This window comes from Hakea prostrata, chromosome 5 (assembly GCF_041222555.1).
Source record: "Hakea prostrata isolate BN-2017 chromosome 5, UWA_Hpros_2, whole genome shotgun sequence".
Taxonomy (NCBI): domain Eukaryota; kingdom Viridiplantae; phylum Streptophyta; class Magnoliopsida; order Proteales; family Proteaceae; genus Hakea; species Hakea prostrata.
In genome coordinates this window covers 50,674,044-50,697,359 of record NC_142604.1, presented here as the reverse complement: position 1 = coordinate 50,697,359, position 23,316 = coordinate 50,674,044, and the positions used below count along the sequence as shown (strand labels likewise).

The window sequence follows — 23,316 nt, the reverse complement described above, 5'->3', positions numbered from 1 at the left end:
TTCTGTACCGGAATTAGAAAGTCTTCCCTTTCTAAACTGACAACATCTCAATCGTTGGCCTTAGATTGTTCAGGTGTAACCAGTTAAATCTTCTATCCAATTTGGCAAAGAATCTACTTTACTTTGTAAGTCTTCGGTGGCTGCTTCTTGTCTGTTGTTTTGTATTAACCTGTTTGCTGGGAGGATTTTAGCTACTAAAATATGATAGCCAATATCTGACAAAGAAGGCAGAGAGAAAGAGAAAGCAAATGGAAACAAGCAAACATAGATGGATATTATGACATATTTGGATCATAAAAACATGAAAAGTACAAACATTTGAACAAAGGTCTAAACTAAACTTCACTATAAACTTACTAGACTGGTTAATTAAACCTACACTGTGCTCTCTCTTGTATGTCCCATTGAAGACCTTCAGCAACATTATCTACTTTAGGGAAAGAAAAGAAAAGAAAAAAAAAACCAAGAAAGAGAAAAAGAAGAGAGTTGAGAGGACCCATCAAGCTATGGGTTGTAAGCTAATACATATTATACTCCAGCTAGTCCAATCAACTTGGTCAATCCATATGTGAAACCCATAGCAAGCCAACCCCCAATCAACACCCTCAAACAAGACCTCCTCACTGGTGCCCTACCTAAGATAGCACCTAAAACCCCAAACAAGAGCAGGGCCAAGCTTGACATTGAAACAACCACCCCCAACCTAACCTTATAATTCTTTATAAACGAAGCTGATAACAGTGGCACCATAGCTCCAACAACAAAGGCAAGAGCAGATGCTCCGGCCGCCACAAGCGGGCTCGGAAGGTCCTCTTTCTCGCTCTCGTCTAGACTTTCTTTACCATCGTTTGAAGCCTTATGTTGTCTCATCAATTCGGAGACTTCTGTGTCATACTGCGAATAAACCGATACGTACTCTCCGATCGCCATGCTACATGCTCCGGCAACCATACCTGCAAAACCAGTAATTATCATGGATTTTACATCCTGCTTTACAGCTCCAACTCCCATAATCAGTGATGCTGTAGAGACCAACCCATCACTGGCTCCAAGAACTGCTGCTCTGAGCCATTGTGCTCTCTGGGAGAAGTTAATTTTGATCTCTTGATCTGTGATCTGTTGTTCAGAATCATTCTTGGATATATCAAGTTTGGTTTCATTAGGGATTGGTTGGTTGTTGGGTTCTATTTCTAGGGCTGCCATGAAGTAACTGAGAACAAGCAAAATGAGAAAGGAAACTTGGAAAAAGGGAATACTAGAAATGAAAATGGACCAAGGAGAGATGAAGATGGCTTGTGGAAGCCACACGCCCTCAGAAGGTTATTTATAGAGGAAACAATGAAAAGGGCCCATCCAGAAAACCCTGAGCTCTTTGCTGAGACATTGTTTCATCATTTTGAAGGAGAGCTCCAGTGGACGGTTACCAAGGGGCCTCAAACGATGGGAGTTCATCTTGATCTGCCAAATGCCATGGATTTCCTGTCGGGGTTAATATTAGACAAATAGATAAGATGGCTTCTTACGTAAAGGATTCAGATTGGACAAACATATCACAAGGCTTATGCGTCAGGTTTGAATATCAGTGTGCACTGTAAAATATGGAAAGACCAAGACTAATGCTTGGTTTGTTTGTTTGCAAGATAGAAAGAGATGGTAAAAATAAACAGGTGCGATAAACTGTTGGAAGATGGAAGTTAAACTAGGTGGAAGGGTATGTATCAATAAGCCCGTGCTAAGGATAATTTGTTATATATGTGGGTCTAATTCTTTGTAACTCCGGTGGGTGGCATGGAGGCAGCATCTTCAATAGGCCCGGTTGCCTGGGGAGAGAGGAGAGCAAGCATATATAGCGAATGGAGTTCCCTCTTGTGAAGCGAGTGTCGCCATCTTAAACTCGACTTTTGCTCACTTTGTGCTAAAAATTATTTTTATTAGGCGTGATACCATATGAAGATTGGCACCCGAATCAATAACCCATAGAGAAGATACTTTACCTACAGCATTTGCCAATGGTGGAATGTTACCGTCCAGAGAGATAGAAGTTTATGGTACTGATCTGTGGTGAAAGATGGTGCAACAGCTGAAGGGATCACAATTGCAACAAAAGAGTGAACCTTATGAGATGAATCCATTGAAGACGTAGTATTGGTAGCTATTGAAGAAGAGATGAAAGATGAGGAAGAAGAAGACGTGGCTGACGAAAAGATAACACATATTTGGAAAATCAACTCATGTTGTCCACTCGATTAAATGTTGCAAAAGATCCGACTAATGTCAACAAAAAAAGAGACATTTAGTAAAAAGGAAGAGCAAATTACACTGGCACCCCCAAAATAGAGGCCTTAAAGCACTAACACCCCCACTTTATGTTTAAAAAACATAGAAACCCCAAAATTGGATTTTCATTAGATATATTTATCAAATTTTTCACTGAAAACAATTAAATCATTGCTTATTTAAAAAAATATTCTTATAATAAATAATGTCTGAAAGGTTTTCAGTGAAAATTTTGACAAATATATCCAATAAAAATCCAATTTTGAGCTCTCTATGCTTTTTAAACATAAAGTGGGGTGTCAATGCTTTAAGACCTCCATTTGGGGTGCCGGTGCAATTTGCTCAAAAAATGAATAAGAGACTTAGGAATACGATGGACTACCCACTTGAATTGATAAATAAACACGTTAACCACTCCGAGCTTGTTCCTCAAAAAGGAAAATCCATTTTTCTACAAGCAACATGCTATTGACATCTCCGACTTTTCGAAAGAGAAAAATTACATTTTTTCTAGAATTCTATTGATGTATACTCCTTACAAGGAATTTTGCTTTAATTCAGCATAATTTTAGGCATCATGCATCTAGGTCCAAATTTTGTTCTCAACCATTTGTTTTTCAAATGTTAAGATCAAAATCTTGACAAGATTTCAATTAGATAACGCACAAGATCTCGCTAAATGGTCAAGTATATTCATTGTGCTAAACCCAAACAAAATCTCCTTATAAGGCCATAATCGATATCTTTTCAAGCAAGTAAATAAATACGCTGAATTCAAGTAAAAATTCCCTTATAAAGCCATACTCGATATTCTTTTAAGCAAACAAACAAGCTAATAGAAGAAGAGGATGAGATCATAATGATTTAAATTTTTTTACTTTAATAAAAAATAAATATCTTGTAACATGATGTTATCTTTTATGAAACTTGAAGAAAATAATAATGAGTAAGTTTATTTTTGGAGGTAATGCAACGTAAGTCATGAAAGAAGATAAATAGAAAATACCAAATCATCTGAGCACAAATATTTTTCTTTTTTGACAGTGACCTTATCTTAATTATAGTATTAAATAATGAGTGTGTGCTTTGCACGGATGTACCTAATAACAAAGCTACTTCTAAAATATTACTAAGAAGTTTCAACACAAAAGTTAAATCTAGAAAATGACTAAATTTTCGGAGAGTAGTTCTTGTTTCTGTTGTTGATAAGGTTATTTAATAGTTTGATTTTGATAACTGAAAAGAATAAATTATTGTCTTAGGCAGCAAATATGCCACCAGGTTGGTATAGGTCCTCTTCTAGGAAAGAATCATATATGCATTTGATTCCACACACGGTTTTACTTTAAAAGAATAAGATTAATTATTGTTGACATTGCCTTCTTATTATGATGTTCATTGTTTTTTGGGCCGTAAAGTTAGATATTCAACGTTTATGGATAGAACGTGATTCAATGGCAATTGTGGTTTTAATTCAGCAAAGAAAGATTTTATGGTTTTTCTTGAAGCACTGGAGAGGTGTTGATTTGTTTCTTGTAAATCGTACTTCGAAAACTTTGCATTATTATAGGGAAAAGAATCAAGCGGCTGATTTCTTGACAAATCGGGGTGAGATGGGGTTCTTCAAATGTTAATATACCCTAAACAGCATTAATAAGGAGTGAACTTGATTTAGAGGCTTTTAGTCGTTCTTGTTTCAGATTTTAATTTGTTATATATGATTATGTGAGTTAGAACCAGTGAGGTTGGATGTATTTTGGGGCAACTGATGTTGCGGGTTTGAGGATGATTATTTGATTGTATGATTGTATTTTTCTTTTTGCCTTTTAATAAAAATGACCCTTTTAGCGAGAAATTAAAAAAAAATAATGTTCATTATTTTCAAATGAATTTTTATTTGCAGCAGCCGAGGGTTGAGATTTCGTCACGAATACTAGGAAATATCCAACAATCAAATTTACAACTCTTGCAATTTACAAAACTGAAAAGCCCTAGTTCCTAGCGATTGCTTCCAAAGAAAGGCAAACAAAATTTTCCAAACTGGATTGGACATCGAATTCTGCTGGTGCATCTTTCCTTGACGATCATGATGGACTATTTGATTCCATTGGGAATCAAAAAATGCAAAATTTTGGAAGTTTTGGGAGTTATGACGATGTGTTCAGTGGACCTCCTAAGTTTGATGGTCGAGGGCAAACTCGTGGGGGTGCAGCTTCTTTATTTGATTGTGATTCTATATTTCAAAAATCAAACAATTCGAGCTCAAAGTTTTCATCTTTGCCAGTTTTTGATAAGCCTAGTACAACGATGAGAGTGACGATGACATATTCCATGGTTTGCTTTCATTGAAGAGCTCTTGTTCTACTACAAAAAAGGATGAAGTGTTCACATCAATCTCTTCACCTCCGAAACCCAGGATTGAGTCTGGCAAAGCCAAGGGGTTTCATTTGTAAATTCAAAAACATTAAATCTTCGAGTGTAAAAAAAGTACTCGTATTTATATAGATACACCCACATATTCTATCACAACCCTTAGATTTGTTCTAGTATATGTGACGAAATTAGAACCCTAGTACTAGTAACCAAAAGAACCCTAGTACTGAAAAAAGCATTTAAATGGCAACTCATTTAAATAAACGAAAATGATCACATATAAATCTTGGACAGTTGACACATTATACAATATGTGGATTGAACCTTTAATTTTATTGTGGGGGAATCTTGTGTGTGGTGGTATTTTAAAAATTCAACACTGTTATGATTACAAGGAAAAAGAGATCAAACTAATTGCATCTCAAAAACACCATATATTGTGATTTGAAGATTGCATGAGATTCGTGCAACAAACAATAAAAACTCATGTGATTCTCATTAATTTATTTTCAATGAGAATTGAAATTGCTAGGATAAACACCAATAAATCATTAAGAGAATAAAAACAAATCAAAAGATGTATAAAGATTTGACGTAATTCATACACCAATGTAGTGTATTACATTCACATCAAAAAAAAGTAGAACTTAAAAAAAGTAGAACTTTCATAATGAAATAAGAAAGATTATAATAGAAATCTCAACTCAAATCACTAGAAAGCATTACAAAACTTTTGAAACCCATAGTTTACAAATTAAGTTGTTCTTTTTTTCCTGATAATTCAAATTAAGGTGTTAAAATATCTCTACGGGTGTCACTAATGACTAACCATATAAGCCAAATTTAGCATAAGCGTTGAGAAGTGAAGTAGAAGTAGAAGCAGAAACTACCATTACAATAAAAAGATTCTTGTTAAACTCTTTTCTTTAATTTAATATTCTTTTGGTACTTATGGGCTCCATATGGTTTTTATTCTTTTATGCTTCACTATTAAGACAGGTATTTTTTTAGGAAGTTGCACTCTTGGCTTTCTCTTCCAACTCAAACTGCGAATCTGGAAAGTGTAAAGAGGATGTTGATTTTAGAAAGTATCACAAGTGTTCACACCCAAAACTAGTTTTCAATAGCAACCCTGATGTCATGCCTGATGTTTACAATCAATTACACCACAAAGGTTTTCATTTTTTCTGTTTTTGAAACTTACAATTTTATATATAGTAGGAATAGGAGATTTGTTATATATACCAACAAGGAGAGTCGAGCCTAGACTTCTTCATTAAGAGGTGGTGATCATCATTATCAACTTAGTCAACCCTTTAGTGTGTATGCCACAAAGATTTAACGACTCTAAATCAAGTAGATTCAATCAGGTAGCATTTCTTATCGACGCCAGCTCCGCTTGAAGAACACCCCAACGATGTTGGATGATATTGAACAAGACAGACGTGACAGTCTATCTTTGGTCATGTGACGGATCACAGCCATAGGATTACAAGAGGACTAATGTCCACTTGGCCACAGAATCTCTTGCATCCCAGAGGACAAATATTGGCTTCCATTGATTTTCAAGATTTGGTCAGAGATTATGTGGCCGGGGATAATTAGAAATTGTCCCTTAGGTTGAGTTAAACTATCTAATTTCATTAATTTTGATTTAACATATATTTTTTTCATTATATTTTTATTAGGTAAAGAAAATAAACAACATCTCATAATTAATAGGTCCAGGGTTCAAATGTCCTTGGAGCTGCTGCCTTTATTCTCCTCTCAAAATTAATCAAGAGAAAGCTGGATTTGAGATGTTATTCTTCAGATATACGAAAAATAGGATGTTTATTTTGAATCTCATAAATTCATTTTAAAAAACAAGATATATGCCATGTTGGATACAACTCATACCAGTAACAAAATAGAGAAATATTTTTCATAGATCAAAATGAAGATTTTTTTTTCTTCATTTTTTGGGTAAAAATACATGAAGACTTGAAGCAAAGCTTACTTAAATAGTAAGTGACAAAATAAAACATAATTAACTACCAAAAAAGTCTACCTCTACATCTATAATCTCATTGGCTATCTGTAAGTGGTGATCTATTCTCTCCCCATTAGATGACTTATAAATCAGAAAATAATAATAAACCTTGATTAATTTTATATCTGTAGATCCCAGAAAGCCCAAACTCCTATAATTGGTTCATCAGAAAGAAAAACCCATCAGAAAGATTTCAGAAATGTGGCTCCATCAGAAAGAAAAACCCAACCCATATGTTTAGCTCTCCTGGTACTCCTAGCTTTCTTGGATTGATTTTCAGGCGTAATAGATTCTAGTTTTTCATGGAGGAAGATGCAAATTGGCAGAGAAGCTCACCCAAAAATAGGAAAGTGAAAAAGCTAGTTCATGAACTAAGCAATTGGCATAAAGCTACAAAGAGAGAACTGAGGAGAGAGTTTATACTTTTCATCTCCTTACAAAGAGAGAGCATACAGATTAAGAACCCAGAAGAAGAAATTTAAAAAAAAAAAAAGAGTTACACTCCAGCCAGCCCTATCACCTTGGTCAATCCATAAGTGATAGCCATGGCCAGCCAGCCCCCAATCAAAACTCTCAAACAAGACTTCTTCACTGGTGCCTTCCCTAATACAGCAGCTAGAACCCCAAACACCATCAGAGCCAAGCTTGACAGTGCAACAACAACCCCTAACCTCACCTTGTAATTCTCTATAAAAGAAGCTGATAACAATGGCACAGCAGCTCCAACTACAAAGGCAAGAGCAGATGCTCCAGCTGCCTTAAATGGGTTGGGCAAGTCTTCTTTCTCACTCTCATCCAGATTTTCTTTAACAACATCTGAAGCTTTATGTTGTCTCTTCATTTCAGAGACTTCTATGTCATACTGCGAGTAGACTGACACAAACTCTCCGATGGCCATGCTACATGCTCCGGCAACCAAACCTGCAAAACCAGTAACAATCATGGATTTCACATCTTGCTTTACAGCTCCAACACCCATCATCAAAGATGCTGTGGAGACCAACCCATCATTGGCTCCAAGCACAGCAGCTCTGAGCCACTGAGCCCTCTGTGAGTAGTTGATTTTGATATCTTGGTCTTTGGTCTGTAGATCAGAACCATTTTCTGGAATATCAAGCTTGGTTTCGTATTGGGTTTGTTGATTCCTAGCTTCTACTTGTAAGGTTGCCATGAAGTAACTTAGGGGAAGCAAAGAGAGATTCTTGGAACGAAAATGAAAGAAGGAAGCTTGTGGAAGGCACACGCCCTCGGAGAGATACCCAGAATGAAAATTGGAGAAGAAGAAATGAAGGAGGCTTGTGGAAACCACACGCCCTTGGAAGAGAATTTATGGAAGTGAGGAGATGCCATGGGGACACTGATGTGACATCACCAACTCAGGCAATATCTGGTGGAAACTGAAGCTGGGGCGCGTTTAGTAGAGTCCTTGAAAAACATATTTGGAATTCTTCTTTATGAACGAAAGCACGAATTAAGGGGGTTTTTTAAAATGGTTTCTTCTTCAGTTCTATAAAAACGAACCAGCTAGAAAAGTGTTATAAATAATACCTTTTGCAGGACATACAAAGATATTTTTATTGAAAAAATAGAAACAGAAGTGATAAACTTGGTCTAAATTAGTAAATTAAAACCTTAGAAAGAGTTTATCAAACACTAATTTACTTTAATAATAATCTAAAAATATTTTCAAAATAGATTTATCAAATCTCATTTCCAAACAAAGAACAGTCTTTTAATATAAAAATATTGAAAAATTATTTTCATAAGAATTGATCTCTCTAAACGGAAAAGTTACCAAAAAAAAAAGCTTGATCTGACTAAGAATTCATACCCAACAAGAAAAGCTTGATCTGACTAGTTAGAGACATGATCTGATAAAAAGTATTTAAAGGCAAAAAAAAAGGTCGGCCAAATAAAAATTGATGTTTGCTTTATTTTTTTAATCTCAAAAGAATTCAAAGAAAATGAGGACTTAGGCAAAACAAATCATCATGCAACACTTGTTTAAAAATTAAATAAAATTTAATTTAAAATAATAATAATAAGTCTTATCTAGTGCATAAGTTTCTAGCATTTAATAGTATTTGAGAATGGTCAAATATATGCACCCATTACTCTTGAGAGTTTATTTTCAACTAACACCACTTATTCTAATTATTAAATGAGAGTGTGCCATCCACAAACGTATTTCTAAATTGTAAGAATGGAAAATTTTAAATTTAAAATAAGTAGAATAGGAAAATTATTTCTTTGTAAAAAATTAAAATATAAAAGAAAAGGCTGAATATTATAGTGATATACTCTATGGTAATGTGGAATAAGTTTGTCTCTCTTTCTTTCCTTTTTTTGGGATTCATATCGTCTGTTACTATCATACTTATTTGTCTCTTTGTAAATATAAATACAATAAAAGAAATACCTAAAACAAACTAATTCTAAGATTACAAGTTAATAAAAAAAAAAGTTAAAAGCTTTTCTAGTTTTGTATTTTGATTCTCATTTTAATCAGTGAATTGATTTAGATGCCAAAAGGAAAAGTTAAATCTCTTCATTTTTGAGTATGAAAAGTTAAATCTCTAGTGATTAGATCTTTGGAAAAAGATTCTTATTCCTATGCTTGATAAGGTTTTTTAACAATTGGAAATAAAAGGATTATCATAGAATAATAAAAAAAAATCACATAATCTATAATAGACTTTTATTCTATAATGGTTTTCGGCCAAAAATGCATTCAGTAGCTTTAATGCATTAGTATGTGTTCATATGACTTGAAAAACAAAGGTAGGGACATCATTTACTTTAAGATATTAAAAACATATGGCTCCCTACCCATTTCTATTCTATATTCCAATTGACTTTGTTGAAGCTAGTGCCACCAAGCATCTTATCTTAAAAACATTATAAAACTACTTTCACCTATGAAGCCTATTTTTAATTACACAATTCATTCTGACAATACTAACTAAATCATTTTTCATTTTTCATTTTTATCAAAAATGCTTTTTAGTATTAGTTTCTTTTATAGAATAAAAATGAAAAATTGAAACAAAAAAAAAAGTCTTAAAAAAAATATTAAGGGACAATTACTAATGCCCCTTATATTATAGCTTAATTACCTTATCCATTGCATAAAATTACTAATGACACATGCTGTTAAGCTCTATTAGTTAATTATATTTTTCAAAAAACCTCCCAAAATAACCCTACAGTCTGATATTATTTAAAGATAATTTCCAACGTCCCCTTGTACTATAACTTAATTATTAATTTGACAATACTCTTTATGAAATTGTTATTGCCCTCTTCACTTATAATGGTGCCAAAAACCATTAAGGTTGGATGTGCAAAGTCCGTCATGTCTTTTGCTAGAATTAAGAAGTCAAAAGACGATTTACATTCATTTAAGAAAACCATATAGGGTTCTGATTTTACCTTTATATTCTAGTCATCTTAGATCTCAAAGAGTCGCATCCTAATGGGATGACGTAAAGGATAAACAAGTAATAACAAATTTCATGGTTGTTTTTGAAACTTTTGAAAAATAAAAAGACGTCACATCATCAATTAACTAACGAAGCTTAATGGTCAGAGGTATTAACAATTTGAGGCAACGTTTAAGGTAGGGTTAGTAATTTCAAAAAGTTCGAGAGATAAGATAGTAATTAAATTATAGTACAAGATGGCATCAATAAATTTATTGAAGTGTAAAAAGGGCATTATATATCCAATCTTAACAACCTCTTAACACCATTAGAAGTGAGGGGGACAATAGTAATTTCATAAAAGTCAGTATTTAATTAATAACTAAGTTATAGTATAAAAGGACAACTATAATTATATATCCCAAATACAAAATATTATTCATTAAATTCATCTTAAGTATTCTTTTACCCACAAAATAAAAATGGAGTTGTTCTCACATAATTTTTATTTTAGAAATGACACTTTTATCAGTATTATGTATATTTAATACAATAATATGGTGAATTGCATGCATAAAAAATATTACAAAAAAAATTTTTAAATTCATTATCATAAAAAATAGAAAAGAAAAAAGGATTCTTGAACTCGTTTGTTCAATTTGACATTCTTGATTAAACTCCCATCCATATATACTCTTTTGGTACTCATGGGATGGGCTCCATAGGGTGTCATTCTCTTGTGTTTCACCATCAAGTCATGTAACATTGACTTTGTAAAAGAGGATGTATATATATATTTATTTTAATAAAAGAGCATCTGGAGTGTTCATACGCTAAACTGTCTAGTTTTCATTATGAAAACCCTAATGTTTACCAAAAAAAAACAAAGAATATGAAAACCCTAATGTCATATGCCTCATGTTGTAGATCAACATCAACCCATCACAAGGCAGATTTAACAACTCCAAATCAAGTAGCGTTTTAAGCCATGGTACCTCGAACAACTTCCAAATAACAAAGCCAAATGGCATAAACAATCATTTCCTCTTGCTGTAAAAAACAAAAGAAAATCGTCTTGTAGAACTTTTATAAAGGATTCCAAAAACAGGAAGCTTTACTAGACCGGATTCAATGAATTCAGATTCCTTTTTTCTCTTTATAAAATAGTCACTAGTCATTTGACAATGTTTTGCAACTCACCGATAAAAAAAACAATAATAATAATTTAATGTGATGATTGATCTTCGCTTTAATTTTCATTCAAATTCCACCGAAGTATAGGTCGCATTCAAATTATTGTGTACATCAAGCATGTGTTTTGTTGACGATTTCTTGGTTGCTTCTACTTTTAACGGTGCTCTAGTGGTAGCAACTATCGATTATTTCACTAAACGGGTCGAGGCTGAGCTTAACTCTATCAAACTTGAGGTGGGGGAACTCCATGGTAGAAGGGTTGAGCTCAAGACAGCATTGTTGGCCTCTGAACCCAAGGTCGAGGGACTAGTCAAAGAAAGGAACAATCTTTAAGACCGTTTGATGATGAGTGCCTCGGGCCCTGACTAGGTTCCAGTGGACGTTCAGAAGGCTTGTGTCTCGAAATATTTGAACAATAAACCTTTCGCTATGCTTCTAGTTCAACATAATACCATGTCTTACCAGAACAGCCAGAATGAATTCTGAAGGTCTATCTTGAGCAAAAATCCGAACTTCGTTACTGCGCCTTATCAAGAGGTTTGCAATACAGAGATTTTGATGACTTGAAGATAAATCCTCCTTCTTGGGCTGTCAGGAAACCTACTGTTGTCTTGGCTGATCCTATCGTCAACAATTACTAAAGTGACGAGCCCCCAACTAGCCCTAAACCTGAAGCATTTGGTGAGACTACTAACCTCCCTGATTATACAGTTGATCCTTCCTTGGCACCTCCCGATGGCACTGCCACAAATCAATGATTTTGTAACCATTTATTTGCTTGAAGGACGAATATGAGAGACAAAGTAACTAGGCCCTCCCGAGGGTCTAGCAGAAGGTTGGGAACCACCCTGCCTCGCCCCCCGCTGGAATCTGGAAGAGGTGCGGTCGTACCACCGTCAACATCATTCCTTGGACGGGTTAAATGAGCTAAAGGACCAAACCAACAGTCGATGACCCTAATGTTCCTATCACCAAACAACTCAATAGAAGTCGAAGGCTCGAAATGTTGGGCAAACTCATCTCCTTTAACTAAACGGTTGAAAGAATTGTCCCTAGACTCGTTGGCAGAAACTCTATCACTACCCATAACTAGAGGATTGAGAAAAAAAGAAAGAGGTCCTAGAAATGAAGGGGTGCAAACCAAAGGGAGCCCTAGAACAAAAGAAGAACACAGAAAACCAAAAAGAGAAGAAGAGAAAAGGAATATAAGAAAGGAAGAAAGAAATGATTCAAGTAAATGAGCAGAGAAGGAAGAGGCACTTACTTGCTTTAAGAACTCGTTTATAACGAAGAGATCTTTGAAGGTTGAGGGCTGAAGAAGTCTCAGACTTCACTGATACTTTCAAATGCAAGAGAATTAGCAAATGGCTAGGTAAAAATGAAATTGGAGTATGAAGGGGTTTAAATACCTTCAAATAATGAATTCCAACGAACAAGATTGATCCAAATCAACGCTCATGGACAAATGACTGTTTGAGAAGTTGGGCGCCATGATGGTGCATGTTCCCAATGAACACATAGCAGGTGCAACATGTTTTGCGCTAAAAAAATGCGACTCGAGAGGACATAATGACTCTGACAATCAATGTGATCGACCTTTGGACAACGCTCGAGATCCAAAATTGTTTGATCTGTTGTTTACCATATCCATGGTTCGTGATCGAGAAAAGCATACCAGATGATCAGATTCTTGATCCCAATCGTTAGGTCTGGGGGGCTCGTGATAAGTAAAAAAAGATGATCGCAAACAAAGTGGGTCGAACCATGGTTGGTTCGATTGGTTTGTGAACATTATTTTTACTTATCACAAGAACCCTAGACCTAAATATCAGGATCAAGAATCCATTTGGTATGCTTTTCTCTTGGTTGGATTGTACGAGAAGTCAGCTCGAAAGTACCTTGGGTACGAAGGGACTCGATAGTTATAGAAAAAAAATGATCCTGCCAAATTTGGGATAGGCAATCGTGCCTAAAAAGAAATCAGTAACTAACTCAAATTGGGGGAATCAAAACCCTACGATCGTGCAGTTACGAAGAAGGTCCGAGTATCTATCCAACGGCCGGAAATAAGAAGTAAATCATATATAAGTAAAGGAATAACGCAGAGAGAAGTTAACTGAATTGTTTTCCCTCCACTACATCTTTCAATTAAGCTCTGCAACTCGTCAGAGCTCTTTGGTGGTGTTCTTATTGACTTAACCATCGAAAGTAACTTTCAAGCTGAATCAATCCACGTCTGACGTTTGTTTTGCAGGCCTCCAAAGGTTGGACAATCTTTAGATGCATTAGGTGCCCTGAAATAACTCTGCAATCCCTATGTGTACTTTTGATTGAGACAATTGAAGGCTCTAGAACCGAGTTTCTAAAGGGAAGTATCATCCCAATCGAGAGTAAGTTTTTTACTTCAAATATCCTATGAAGAAGAAGAAAAAGAAATAAAGCAACAAAATAGTCTCGTTGTTCTCAAGGGAAGAACTTCCCTAGGACCGGCCGTGCCCCCCACCCCCTAATGTGATAATTGAGCTTGATTTTAATATTCATTTGAATTCAACCAAAGTATAGGTCACATTCAAATTCTTTAGATGAAGCATAGTTTCGTTGATGATTGTTGGTTGCTTGCTTCTAATTCTAAGGTTATCATAAAGTAATTTTGTTATCCTTGTGTATACTTTTGATCATGACGATTGCAAGCGTAGCAACCGAGTTTCTGAATGACATTATCATCTCAACGGAGAGTTAGTTATTGACTTCAAATCTCTTATGACGAAGAGGGAAAAAAATAGAACCATAATATAATCCCCCTATTGGTTGCTCCGGTTGTTCTCCACACTTATGAAACTTCCCTAGGGCTGGGGGACCCTTCCCCACCCCTTTTTTTTTTTTTTTTTTTTTCAATATTATGAGCACTTCCCCTCCCGCCTTTTATTGAAGAAAGTGTTTTAAAGACAATGGGTAAAAGTCATTGTGCCCCCGCCCCAGGTTCTCCCTTCTAGCTATATGTTGCTTTCATTATTATTCCCTCCAGTTTTGTTGTAAGACAAGGTGCCTTCGGTGTTTTTCTCTTTTCTTTGGTTGGGCTCAACCCATTGTTTGCTATCTACTCAAAAACTAAGAGGAAGACAAGAGATGATAGATAGCATCAAAGCTTTTATTCTGAACTAAAAATACAATAAAAGAAGATACAAGAAGAACCATGAAAAAGAACAAACTCATCAATTGTCATCATCCGTGGTTACAATACTGCTTCAAAACCATCATAGGACTTGGCAGATCTTTTAGATTTCCTATTCAACACTATACTCCATGTAATGACCTCTAGGACCAAAGCAATTGCAGCTAACACAATGACCAAAATAATATAGGCTGTCTTCCAGATCTGTGCAGGATCCAATAACTCCAGACCTTTAAAGACATTGATGATTCCAAGTATGACAACCATGTAGCCAAAACTATGGTGGTAGACATTCCAGTAGATACGATACTTGTGATCCTTTTTAGGTCTCAGGAGCAATGCAAAAATCTGCAGAGTTGCAAAACAGAAGAGAGCAATCCCAATATTTCCATGAGAAGAAGAGTCACCTCCCTCTGATTCACTCCCAAGACCAAGTCCAGTTGCACAGCCAGCAACACCAATAACATAAGCAGAGCACTGGCAGGACAAATGGAGATAGAACCAAGCAGGATCTGCAGACTTTAAAGTCTTCAGGTACCTTGCAAAAATGACTCCCAAAGGAAACAAGAAACCCCAACTCACCCCATTCAATAACCCATGAATCTTTCTCTTATCAAAACCTCCAGTTGAGGAGCCACTCACTCCTGTCACCAAATCAAGTGTTCCCATAGAGTTCAAATTGGAGGAATGCTTGGAATGAACATTTGGAATCCCATTCGACACAGAGCTCCCAACTTCCCATACCTGATTAATGGTGGTCATCGTACTAGGCAAAGCTATGGTTGCAAATATGGTCATCGTTCCATTTGAATACTCAGCTTCCTTGTACCAAACATCATAAGCAATCTTGGAAGGAGCAATCGAGTCGTACGAGTTCACATCGAAAGTCTGAACAGTCATTTTCCCAAGGACATTGTAAGCAATCAAAGCCTGAGATCCAACCATGGAAAGCCCTCTGGGATTGATAGCCCAAGCAACCCATCCATTTGCTGTAGCAGGAGCCAAGAAAGCTATGTTCAGATATGACTTGGTTGAATTATAGGTCCAGTGGAGGTAAGAGTTCAGTTGTGGAAGATCATTGCAGTTATCATAGAGTCTGTTGCCTGAGAGCTTTTGAGATGAACAGGTGAGAGACTGTGAAGGGTGGATTTGCAGAAACAGTATCCCAAAAATGGCAATAAGCCCAGAAGAAAACCAAAACGAAGAAGCCATTGATGGGACCAGGGAAGCTTGTGGAAGCCACGCGCCCTCGGGAATACTAAGAATATGAAAATGAGAAAGAGGAGGCTTGGGGAAGCCACACGCCATTGGAGAAGTACTTAAAGGAGAAGAGATGGTAAGGTTGTCACGTAGGAGATTACACCACCAAGGCATTATCTGGTGAAACTGGGTAGTTCAACTGGGCAGATCTTTCTGCCAAAATTTAAAAATGATCAAACAAATTAATTCAACATTCAATTAGGAATCACGGGTCGGTCCAATGAATTGGTTCAATTGAAAAGAATAATGATTTACATATGCACTCCTTGATTTGGTAAATTATTATGTTCATACCTCTTAAATCTTTTTTATGTTCTTCGGTGTATAACATTTTCGTTTTAAATACAAAGATAAATTTGTCGTTATTGAAATTTTATAATTAAAAAAAATTAACAAGTACCTTAAAATAACCAGAGTACAAAACTTTTTTTGTTCAATTTCAGGGGGAAAAAAAGGAAGGTACTTCGTATTTTTTATGAATTAAAGGAAAATATATATGAATTTAAAAAAATATAATAGATGCTGAATCATTATTTGACTCTATTATTATAATAATTTTAACTTATATATAATTTGAAATATAAAGGTGTAAACATTGATAGAAAAAATTTAGAGTGAAAATATTATAATTTGTAAATAGAAGTGTAAATATAATTTGTTTTTAGTGGGATTAATACAAAAAAATCATGGTCACCAAGGAGGAATTGGGATTGACAATGGGAGAGTAGTATGGGCATGGTGCGCAATATCGCTAAAATTCGGTAAAATATCACGGAATTTTGGTGGTTTCGGTTCATCGGGAACCGAAACTAGGGGTGAATTCTGATCGGGCAGGATATCGCCAAAAAATCTAGTCAATTTATCGCCAAGAATAGCAATTTTTCATGATCACAAGAACTGGACACAAAGCCAAGGATTATGGCGATGGCGTCCTCCATCTTCAACCGCCGACCAGTAATGGAAGTGAACCCCCACGTCACTCCATTGTTGTTCTTTCCCACGCATCTCTATCGCACCTCGCTTCCTACATCTCCAGTTGAGTGTGTAGATGACAGTAGCTTCGGCAACATCACCACGATTTCAACCGCGGAAGCCGAATCTCGCCCGAACTACCGCTGCTGCTGCTTCCCGAAAATTCAGTAGAGTTGGTGGTGCTAGGGCTGTCTTCTCCTCTGAAAATAGAAGACACGCCGGAGCCAATTGAAGTCAATCCCGCTTCCTACTCTCATGAGATCTTCGGAATATTCCATTATAGTTCCGTCGAAACCCTAAATTTAACAGGCAGAAATAGCGAGGGAGACAAGAAAACAAAGAGAAAAAGAGAACACAGTTGAAGAAGAAGAAAAACTGGGTGGGGAAGTGATAATGAAATTAAAGAAAGGAGACACATGTGAGGAAGTAATGACACACACACACCCAAATTCCTTGATTCTCGTGAATGACATCTTGATGACTGAATTGAAGTCATGTGTATGGGCCCTGCTGAACAAACTTTTATGGGTATGTCATATCTCACCGATATTTCAACGAGATATCTCCATATCGTCCGGTTCGCTAGGTAGCAAACCGACAATGTGGAGCAAAATTTCCGCACCCTGAGTATGGGAATAATATGAGGCAAGGACTTAGAGTGAAAACATTATAATTTATTCTCTCCTCACTCATTTTTCTCTTTTCCTTAAATACAGTGAGAAAAATGGAGAGAATTAGGATTGATGTAAACTAATCTTGAGCTGAATAGACGGATTCAATTATATGATTCTCTATTTTTAAACCATATGGAATGAATTAGGGAATTTTCTAGTGTCATCCCTTGAGTTGTTCTTTAAAATTAATGCCACACCCTTGTTTAGTTCATTAATCACACCGCTTATAAGGTAAAAATATCTGACTTGGTAGATATTAAATCTAAAATAGGACATGTTGAATGTTGTAACTTTAAATCCCCAGTACTGCTCAACTCCTTCAATCAGTTAGCTAGTGGAACTCTTAGTAGACATGGCTTGCATGGTAGAAATGATCTAAACCTCAAACAAAATGAGGAACTATGTTTTGTTTAATCAATAATGAAATTCTTTCTTTGATAAAAAAAAAAAAAAAAAAAAGGTAAAAATATACTAACGATGCCTACCACTCTTCGAAAATCACAATCAAATGCTGATGTAAGCAAGTCAAATTTTTTTTAAAATACATAAATAACTTTAAATGGAATACCTTAGGCTTGATTCATTTCTTCATCTTTCTGTACTATTTGTGACTTCGACTTCTTTCAATCATAAATCCTCAAAAAAATTTAGAAAACATAATTTATGGGCAGTTCTTTTATAATAAAATGTGGAGACAATATTAGAAATAGATAAATAAGAACTAACTGAGACTGATTAACTGTGTTAGTAATAACAAATTTGACTAATATATTGAATAATTTAAAATCTGACAATTAATATTTGGAGATAACTTGAAGATGGAACTGAAAATTTCCCAATGAATTAAGGTCCCTGTACTGGCTTGCTTTGTAGCCAAAATTTTATACTGATCAGCAGAAAAAGAGTAGGTAAGGATTAACAATGGGCTAGCCGTTTGAATTGCTGAAGGAAAATATAAATTATTAGATCAGTTGGATGGAAAAATGGCAGCTATGATTTAAAAAAAATCTTGCATTCATCTCTACTTTGCAGAAAGGAGGAAAAAATGAAAAGAAGCTTCTGAAGGATACTGGGAAGAAGGAGAAACGAAGGAGACTTTGTTGAAGCTACACACCATTAAATCATTTCAAGGATGCTTCGAAGATGGAGAGACGAAGGAGGCTTTTTGAGAATACTTGGATGAGAAGGAAAGACGAGGTTGGCTTGTGAAAGCCACACGCCATCTTAAGGATAATAATACAACAGAGACGATGATGATATCCACCGCGAGAAATATTTTATTTGTCATTTGATTCAAACTAGTTATATTTAGAAAGTCAAACTCAAAATGGATCGTTGGTTCAAACAAATGTTATTTTTTGGGGGTTCCATCTTGTAGTTTGTGCTTTTACAAATAAGAAAACAAGAACAATAATCATGACTTTATCTGATCAAGTTTGAACGAAACAATAATCATATTACTAATATATGTTACCGATGGGTGCGAATCCAAGACCTCCTCATGGACGTTTGAGTTGTTAACCGATCAATTATCCTATCATTGGCATACATGTGAACATTGAATCTTAATGGGTGCATATCCTTTTCTAACAATTGGTGAAATACCCAAATCAAAATTTAATGAAATCTTTCATTATCTTTTTACTCCTTCAATAGCCAATTTAGGTCTTCTCTTATTTCTTCTAATCTCATCTAGTTGGATATAATAACTTTTGTTTAGATGTATCTCTATTAAGAATTTTTCTAGCAATTCACAAACAATCTTGGTCGAACCCAAGAGTTATCCTAGCTGCCATATCATCATCAGCCATCAAATGCACTTTTGACAATATACATGGACACAACAACCCTACCCGAATACTTATCTCCAAAATCACACAATCTCCAAGATTCTTCCTTATCTCAAGCATAGTTTGATCTTGCCTACATGATTTCTAACACTTAAAGATCTCTAGAGTTATACATTATCTCATCAACGAAATCATCTTCAGGTTCTACCTTATTCCAAACACATAAGAATCATTGTCGACGCAAAACCCTAGTACCTAACCTTACTTGTGCAAATAGAATTCTACTAAAGTGCCAGAGTCCTAAAACTGGTGATAAACAAGGACTCTAACTTATTTATATAAGTTATATCATAGCCACAAATAAAGAGGCAAAAGAAGTAACAATTTATTTTTCCGCTAAAAGGCTCATTTTTAATAACGCAAATGGAAAAAGAGAATATGGTGACAATACAATATAGTTCACAGGTGGAACCACACATTCAATCTCGCAACATCAGTTCCCCAATACATCATTAATCACCGGTTCCCACTCACATGCGATAATAGCAAGGCTACTAGGATATGAATCTAGGACGACAAAAGGCATCAAAACTCTCTTACAATTGTTGTTGTTTAGAGGTTATTAACAGATGAACTCCCAAGCCTGACGGCAGTTTTCCCCAAGAAATCTACAGCCATGTTGGTTTCCCTATAACAGTGGGAAATCTTCCAATCGATAGATTCCAAATAGGACTGCAGCCCTCTCCAACGTTGAATTATACACCAAGATATTTTCCGTTGCTGCATGAGAACTACCACTACCACTGAATCACACTCAACCTAGAGCTTCTTCACCTCTAGTTGTTTTGCCCAATTCACACCATGAATAAGAGCCTCCAATTCTACCTCAAAGTTGGTTTTCACATTCAAATAACTTCTAAAATTAAAAATCACAGCTGTTGAATCATTATGGAGAACCCCCACGAGCTTTTGCTTTGCCCTGGATTCCCCAAAGAACATCCATCTAAGTTCAAATTGACCCACCTAGGCCTTGGTGACTAGCAAAAGACTTCTTGAGGGAATCTAGCACTCTTGATGGACAACTTTAGGCCTAGCCTCCTAGCATCAACAAAAATTCGCAGAGTGACTCGACAACCATCAAGGACAAAACCAATCTATACAAGATCATGGTATTCCTCCCTTTAAAGGAGGGCAGAGGGGGTGAGCGGTGCAAACAAAATTAATGCATATCATCATCATATATTTATCCCTCCCACTAGATATTAATACAAATAATATGTTTTTTTTTCTTTAAAAGGACAAATTATTTTTGAAGTAATTAAGAGGCTCCAATATATTATTTATTTATTGTAATTGAATCTTCATTTGCCATGCCTCTTTGTAAAAAGATTCCTATCCTATACTTGATAGGCTTAATCATTTTTTTTCTCATTTACAAGAAGATTCAGCAAAGGCAGAGACATCTGTTTTTCTACTAAAACTAACAATGTTTGATGCAATACTAAATTCAGAGAAGGCCCATCATTTAGTTTCCCAAAAAAATCTGAAAAGCCAAGTGGGTTGGACTCGGCTTGAGGCCCACCACAATCTAAAATCCACCAAACCATTGCATTGAAAAGTTACACTGAAAGCCCAAGCTAGTCTTTCTTGTATCTGTTGGGTGAACTTGGTTTTGAGACCCCAGTGTATCATATCTCATATGGCCAAACTTTTGATTTTAAATTTGTAGTGGCATAAAAAACTAGGGTTGTCACAGGGACAGGCTGAATTTGGCATTCTCAATCTAATCTCGCCCCTAAATATTCTCAGCTAAGTCCATTTTCTTTCTAACCCTAATCTAGATATTAAGATTCTTATTCTTGACCTAAATCTTGATCAACCAAACCAAACCCAAGTCCACCCTAATTATCTCTAATTGGCTTAGATCGAGACGAATCGATCCTCATCCCTATCCAAAGTCTTCTTGCACCTTATGGCTGTTGGCCTGACAATTGTTGCTTGGCATGCACCCTCGCACTCATGCCTAGTCAAGACAGTGCATCTGGGCCATATGGCCACATTAGGCAGCCTTACATGCTGCTAGCTTTGCGGAACCTTGTCATATAAAACTTATATTAGGCTCTCCAAACTAACATTTCTGTAAGCTATAAAAGAGTTGTCAATAATGAAAAGAGGGGAACATCCCACCAAACCTGAGAAAGCAAAAAAGCCTAACATGCACTACGTGCTAGAAAGTCTACAAATACATTATTATCTTAATGGAAAACCATAGGCTCAAACACTCTCTTAACCTCAATATTCTCATTTTTTTTTTTTTTTTTTTTTTTTTTTTTTGGCCAAATACAGAAAAAGAAATTCATTCACAGAAACAAATCTGGGGAAATCCTCCTAGTAGGAACAAAGTACAAAGGATCAAGACATCGTGGTGGCTGCATCCACCAAACTTTAGAAATACTCAAATAACGAGCGCCTCTAGCTAACAAATCGACAGAAACATTGTCTGCTCGTGAAATATGTAATACTACACAAGTGTCAAATCCCAACAAAAAGTTTTTAATGAGCTAAACTAAGTTTGAACAATTTCAATCCAAAATACTAGAATCACCATGTAAACTGAAAACCACAGCCTTGTCAGGTGAGAGCATTGATAGCAGAGTTACAATCTGAATAAACAATCAGCTTGGACACCTCGATGGACAAAACCAAGGCTGACATGCCTCTACGAGAAGATGCTTTTGCTGCTAGGAATCCAACTGTATGAACAGGCTTGCTTGTGTGCTGCACAGAACCCTGCCACATCACATCATGCATGGGACTGTATACCAGGACCACGGGGTGGGTATACACAGGAACTCCTGCAAGGCAAAGGAGCCCATGCCATTGTGGATTTTTTGAAAAAAATAGTAAAATATACTCTCTTGGTAGGTTGTATTAGGGTGGATACATTTTTTCTTTTTTTCTTTTTTATTAAACAAAGCATTTCGTTGTTTTAAAATCTTTATTATCAATCAGAAAAGGAAAATTATTTGAATACACAAAGACTTTGCTAGTTACTTTCAAAGCCACTTGTGTTTCTAATGGAAAATGACGTTATACAACAGCAATAAGAAAGTCTTATCTCAACTAAATAGATTAAACTATCTGGGTTTTTAATATGCTTTATGTCAGGTAATATTATATATAAAAAGCATAAGTTATCTATATCTCCTTCCAACTTTTTTTTTTTTTGGGTGGGGTGGTAAATGGCATATCTTCCATTTCATTCACCCTATTTGAATTATTTGAGAAAGATAATTTTCTATATCTCCTTCCTAAAATGATATTATCTAAGACAAAATTAAAGTGAATTATAATTTCCAAGAATTTCAGCTTCTCACAATAAGATCAAGAAGCCAATCTATATGAGCGTGAATTGGATAAAGAACTTAACTTTGATAATTAAGTTGATGGCTATGATCTAGTTCATTGAGGATTAGGGATTCTTGGGTAGACCAATGTATAAGGTGAATAGCAATAATTAACCCCAACTAGGTCTTCACCCCCCCCCCCCCAATGCCATCATCCAACCCCTTTATTTCTCATTTTTAGTACCCACTCTGTTATATTGTGACCCGAATTTTTGTACCTAACTTCAAAAATAGACTCGCACCAACATGCTTTAGTGGGTGACTTGAATGATCTGTTTTTTATAAATCTATGATAGAAGCAAAGGGCTTGGTTTCATAGGCCCAAGCTTGAAACCCATCATTGATCTCGGTTTATGGAGATTTATAACTTGATCCGATGGATCAACCCATATATACAATTGGAGTCTACAAATATGTAAGTTATGTTTGCATACAAGGTCATCGAGAGATTTGGGGATTTTTCAATCTAAGGTTTGGGTGAGAGATCTTGTAACATCATTTTTGGCAACTAATCTCCATTGTTTCTTTCTTCTACATAGTGAAAAGCTCTCCATCTTCCCATATGGACATAGCACACCATACTGTTGTGCAAATTATGTTTAAAATTTTATGTACTTTTGCTTTCTTGCTGTTTCAAATTGTGATTTTGTGGTTTTCATTGTAACATGCTCATAAATTTGTCACTTGTGTTAAACCAAGGTTGGATCCTCAGGCAACAACCATTCTCCTTGGATAAAGATATA

The 23,316-nt window shown here is 35.6% G+C and overlaps 1 protein-coding gene and 2 pseudogenes across 1 annotated transcript; all 3 read right to left on the bottom strand.

The window, feature by feature from the left end:
* Positions 1 to 528: 528 nt before the first annotated feature.
* LOC149016395 (vacuolar iron transporter homolog 4 pseudogene) lies at positions 529 to 1,203 on the bottom strand (annotated as a pseudogene).
* A 5,690-nt stretch (positions 1,204 to 6,893) lies between these two features.
* On the bottom strand, positions 6,894 to 7,967 carry LOC149016394 (vacuolar iron transporter homolog 4-like). Its single transcript, XM_089156024.1, has one exon. The coding sequence runs from the start codon at positions 7,851 to 7,853 to the stop codon at positions 7,179 to 7,181; it is 675 nt and encodes a 224-aa protein (XP_089012150.1). The 5' UTR covers positions 7,854 to 7,967; the 3' UTR covers positions 6,894 to 7,178.
* Positions 7,968 to 14,528: 6,561 nt separating this feature from the next.
* LOC149016393 (cytochrome b561 and DOMON domain-containing protein At3g25290 pseudogene) lies at positions 14,529 to 15,727 on the bottom strand (annotated as a pseudogene).
* Between the last annotated feature and the right edge of the window lie 7,589 nt (positions 15,728 to 23,316).